Source organism: Myotis davidii, unplaced genomic scaffold (genome assembly GCF_000327345.1).
Source record: "Myotis davidii unplaced genomic scaffold, ASM32734v1 scaffold14, whole genome shotgun sequence".
Classification (NCBI taxonomy): domain Eukaryota; kingdom Metazoa; phylum Chordata; class Mammalia; order Chiroptera; family Vespertilionidae; genus Myotis; species Myotis davidii.
The window spans coordinates 341,376-345,616 of record NW_006287372.1 but is presented as its reverse complement, the minus strand read 5'-3'; the positions used below and the strand labels follow the sequence as shown (position 1 = coordinate 345,616).

General features: G+C 52.5%; 1 protein-coding gene across 1 annotated transcript in view; it reads right to left on the bottom strand.

Annotated features, from left to right (window-relative positions):
- Positions 1–2,964: 2,964 nt before the first annotated feature.
- Positions 2,965–4,241, bottom strand: part of CHMP4C (charged multivesicular body protein 4C) — a gene marked incomplete at its 5' end in the record, with an annotated part of 5,864 nt that continues 4,587 nt past the window's right edge. Inside the window, 2 exons of the mRNA XM_015560917.1 lie at positions 2,965–3,129; positions 3,295–3,448. Of these exons, the coding sequence (XP_015416403.1) occupies positions 3,065–3,129; positions 3,295–3,448 (219 nt within the window). The remainder of the gene's footprint in view (positions 3,130–3,294; positions 3,449–4,241) is intronic.

The following is a 4,241-nucleotide window of genomic DNA, read 5'->3' as shown; positions in this document are numbered from 1 at the left end:
TGAGATAAATTTGAATAGTTTATGTAACCCAATACATCTAAAATAATATTTCAACGTGAAGCATTATGGGAGTGTTAATGAGACAGTCCATGCTCTTTTTATTCTGTCTCTGAAACTCAAAGATTTGGGTGCCAGGGTTTTATTTTAGTTGTTTTGTTCTTGTTACTTGTCAGCTTTTATATATTCCTTTAAGTCTCGGGGGGTTTGTCCTTGGATGCGTAAAGGACTTGGAATCATTTCATTCTTTTGACATTTGCTTTTAGTTGTTCAGGGTGGGCCCAGAGCAGCCTTTGGTCTGAGCACAATTGGACCTCACTAGTGAGCCACGCCCTTCTGAGGGCTCAGCCCCATGCCCCCGGATTAGGGGGTCTCTCCACCGAGGCTGTGGGAACACAAACTGTCCCCAGACTGTGTGAGCCCTGGGAGGGACCTGCCACTTCTCCTAGTGGCTCCTGTGCGCCTCAGTCATTTCTTACCACATGGACACACGTCAGTGCCCAGCCCCACCCGCAGGGACCCCCTGACCATCTGGTCGCCAGAGTGTTCTCTCTCTCTCTCTCTCTCTCTTCTTCCTTTCCTCCCTCCCTCAGACCACCAAGCTCTCGGGCTCCCCTCCCTTTAAGGCACCTGCGGCACTGAGGGCCCCTCACCAGTTTCTCCCTCAGGGGTCAGTCTAGCGGTGCCTGTGGTCCAATGTCTGGAAACTGCCGTTTCCTGTGCTCTGTCCAGTTTTGAAGGTAGAAGGTCACTCAGGTTCCGGTGATGGCCCAGGGTGTAAACCTGCTCTCGGTTCCTTCACTAAACGCTTACCGGACGCCTCGGCCTGCGAGGAGCTCTGCTGGGGAGGCCCCATTGAGCTGAGAGCGGCAGCTCGGCCTCAGGGTCACCAGACCTCGGGGAGGAAGAGCGACAACTGCGTAATAGTTCAAGTAAAGACACAATGGGAACTCTGACGGGCGATAGGCAAGAAAGCCAAGTGCCGTGGACACTGTAGAGGGAGACCTGACTTAGTCTGTGCCATCAAGAAAAAATGTCCCCAGATAATGGACGTTTCACGTCGGGTGTGGTACCTGTGCTGTCGAGTGAGAACACTGCTAAGAAGAACTGCTTATGCAGAGGGCCTGTGGCAGGACTGAACCTTAGAGATCGTCGCGTGCAGCCCTTAGGTTTCCCAATGAAGACAGAGGCCCGGGTCCTCGAAGGTGCAAGTGGCAGGGCAGGCGCTGGAATCAGGACCCCACCTCCACGCCCAGCTCTCTCGCTAAGCAAATGTTGGGAACACCCTATATAATGACATTGTCATTTTATTTTCCGTGACATAGTCTGAGCAATACATAATTTTGCAACATGTTTTTATTTAAAAATAATTACGACCAGCCCTGGCCGGTTTGGTTCAGTGGATAGAGTGTCGGCTTGCAGACCGAAGGGTCCCAGGTTCAATTCTAGTCAAGGGCATGTACAGAGGTAGCAGGCTCCTCCCCGGCCTGGGACCTGGTCGGGGCTTGGGCAGGAGGCAACCAATCAATGTGTTTCTCTCACATCAATATTTCTCTCTGTCTTTCCCTCTCTCTTCCAGTCTCTCTAAAAATCAATGGAAAAATATCCTTGGGTGAGGATTAAAAATCTGTATAACAAAAGCCTAGCGACCGTTATGTGGAACAACCAGAAAGATCAGTCGCTATAATGCACACTGACCACCAGGGGGCAGACACTCAATGCAGAAGCTGCCCCTGGTGGTCAGTGCACTCCCACAGGGGGAGCACTGCTCAGCCAGAAGCCAGGCTCACAGCTGGTGAGCTCAGTGGCAGTGGTGGGAGCTTCTCCCGTCTCCACAGCAGTGCTAAGGAGCAGTGACCTGAGCAGTAAGGAGCAGCAAGCAGATGAGCAGTAAGGAGCAAGGGGTCCCAGACTGTGAGAGGGATGTCTGCCAGAGGGATGTCTGATTGCTGGCCTAAGCCAGCAGGCAGACATCCCCCAGGGGTCCCAGACTGTAAGAGGGTGCAGGCCAGGCTGAGGGACTCCCCCCACCCAGTGCACAAATTTCGTGCACTAGGCCTCTTGTAATAATAATAACAAAGGCCAAAATGTCATTCAAGACACACTTTAAAATGCCTATATTTTTTTTTCTTAAAATATATTTTATTGATTTTTTACAGAGAGGAAGGGAGAGAGATAGAAAGTTAGAAACATCGATCAGCCGCCTCCTGCACATCAGATGTGCCCGCAACCCAGGCACATGCCCTTGACCGGAATCGAACCTGGGACCCCTCAGTCCACAGGCTGACGCTCTATCCACTGAGCCAAACCGGTTTCAAAAATGCCTATATTTTTAATGTATTTACAAGAAAAGGCTGCAGTGTAAGTTAATGTGCAGAGCACAGGGCAGACGAACGTGAACACTGGCACGCTCTGAGGCATCGCTGGGGGGAATCAGCAGCCGCCTGGTGCCTGAGTCACAGCGGGAGAGCCAGCGGGCAGAGGGAGCTATTCGCACTTTTAGACATTCGGGAGCTGCATCCGTGGCCCCTCCCCGGCTTCATTGGCGGAATGAATGTCAATTAAGGATCCTTTAAGATTTCAAACGGCCGAACTCCAGTGAAACTCTGTGGTAGACTCGCCAGGTCGTCCCCACGTACAGCCTCTCCGCGGTGCCTCTGCACCTTCCGTGGCGCCACAGCCCACTACGTGGGCGCACAGAACAGAAGTCACTTCCCCAGCTCCGCCAGCCGCCTCGCTCCTCAGGGGCTTTTAAACGGTTCTGTGTTTGATATGAGAACAGACTTCCGTTTCCTGTCCACAGATACAGAGCGAGCACTGGCGTGTGTCAGGCCTGGGGTTCAGTGGGGAGCAGGCAGAGGCCCCCCTCGTGCAAGGTCTTCCTCAGGGCCCTGGGCAGCCCCCTCTGACCCCACTCCCTTCTTTTACTTTTACGTGTGAGGCTGACAGACAGTCATCATCCATAAATATAAAACGGGGCCTCTGCTCACTTCTGAACTTGGCAAAAATATTGTTTATGTCTTATGTACAGCTCGTAGATTTAGGCGTCAGAACAGCTCCCTCCCAGTTAGGAGGCCCACGCTGCCAGGTGCTTGAGGTCCTCGTCCTCTCCGCCTGCCCGCCGGGAAGGTGCTGGGACAGAAAGCGGATGCAAGTTAGTAATTGGTGACATTCACACGTTGGCATAGAAAGCAGGTGTGACTTATGTATAAAATGAGTATACTTAGGGAATAAAAGTAAGCGCTGACGGGGATATGGGTCAGGCTCCTATTTTAGGTCACGGAGGTGGGGACACACCTGCTCGGGGCCTAGCGGCCGGGGCCGAGGAGCCGGGCGTTGGGTCTGGCTGCGCCGGGAGGGAGGAGGAAGGCACATTCGGAAGCCGGATGTTTGTCATCTTCTTATTTAATTCTTCCTGCTCCAGTTCTTCCAGTTCCGCCATCAGCTCATCCTGAGCACAGGGGGGAGAAAGAATTATGGAGTTTGCGTTTCAAGCAGTGGGTTTCCTCAAACACAATAACAAGAACATCTGCTACCCAATTGATATGTGAGAGCCCAGTGAAACGGAATATTTATTTGAAGACTAAGTCTCTTTTGCAACACTGAGCAATGATTAAAAAATGAATATTTGGGGTTGTGCAAATTTGTCGTAGCTAATCTTACAATACTTCAGCAAACTGTTATGCAAGTAATTTGTGCAGCCGGAATATAAAGCCTCCACCGTTCCCAGGGAGTTTACACCTTGCCTGCCCGTTTCCAATGCAGCTTCTCCTTTCTAGTGTGAAAAATTAATAATTTGTGGAACCTTTCATTTGGGCTAATGTTATTACAAATAAGCAACAGGTATAGCAAAAGCAGAGCGTGCAGAAGGTAAAAGGAATCAAGGGTATTATGATTCCTTTGTTAAATTAAAGCCGATAGGTGTTTGGGTTAAGGAAACGTCATCCTGAAGGGCAAACGGGAGGAGAAGTCTGGCCGCTGGGCTCTGGGATCCCTCCGCGCCCGCCATAGGGCCTGGCCTCCCCGGAGTGGCTCCGAGTATCCGGACTGGCTGCGGCTGCTTGGCTGGCCACGGGCCGAGGAGTGGGGCCTGGCGGCAACTGAACACAGGGGAGGTCGTGGGAGGTGGTGGGAGCGGAGGGCCTCACCATCTGGCTCTTTGCTCCCTTCCCCTGTGGTTGGCTCCCCGCTTGCCCGTGCTGGGGCCGGGGGTCCCTGCAGCCCTCGGGGCCCGGCGGGGGGGC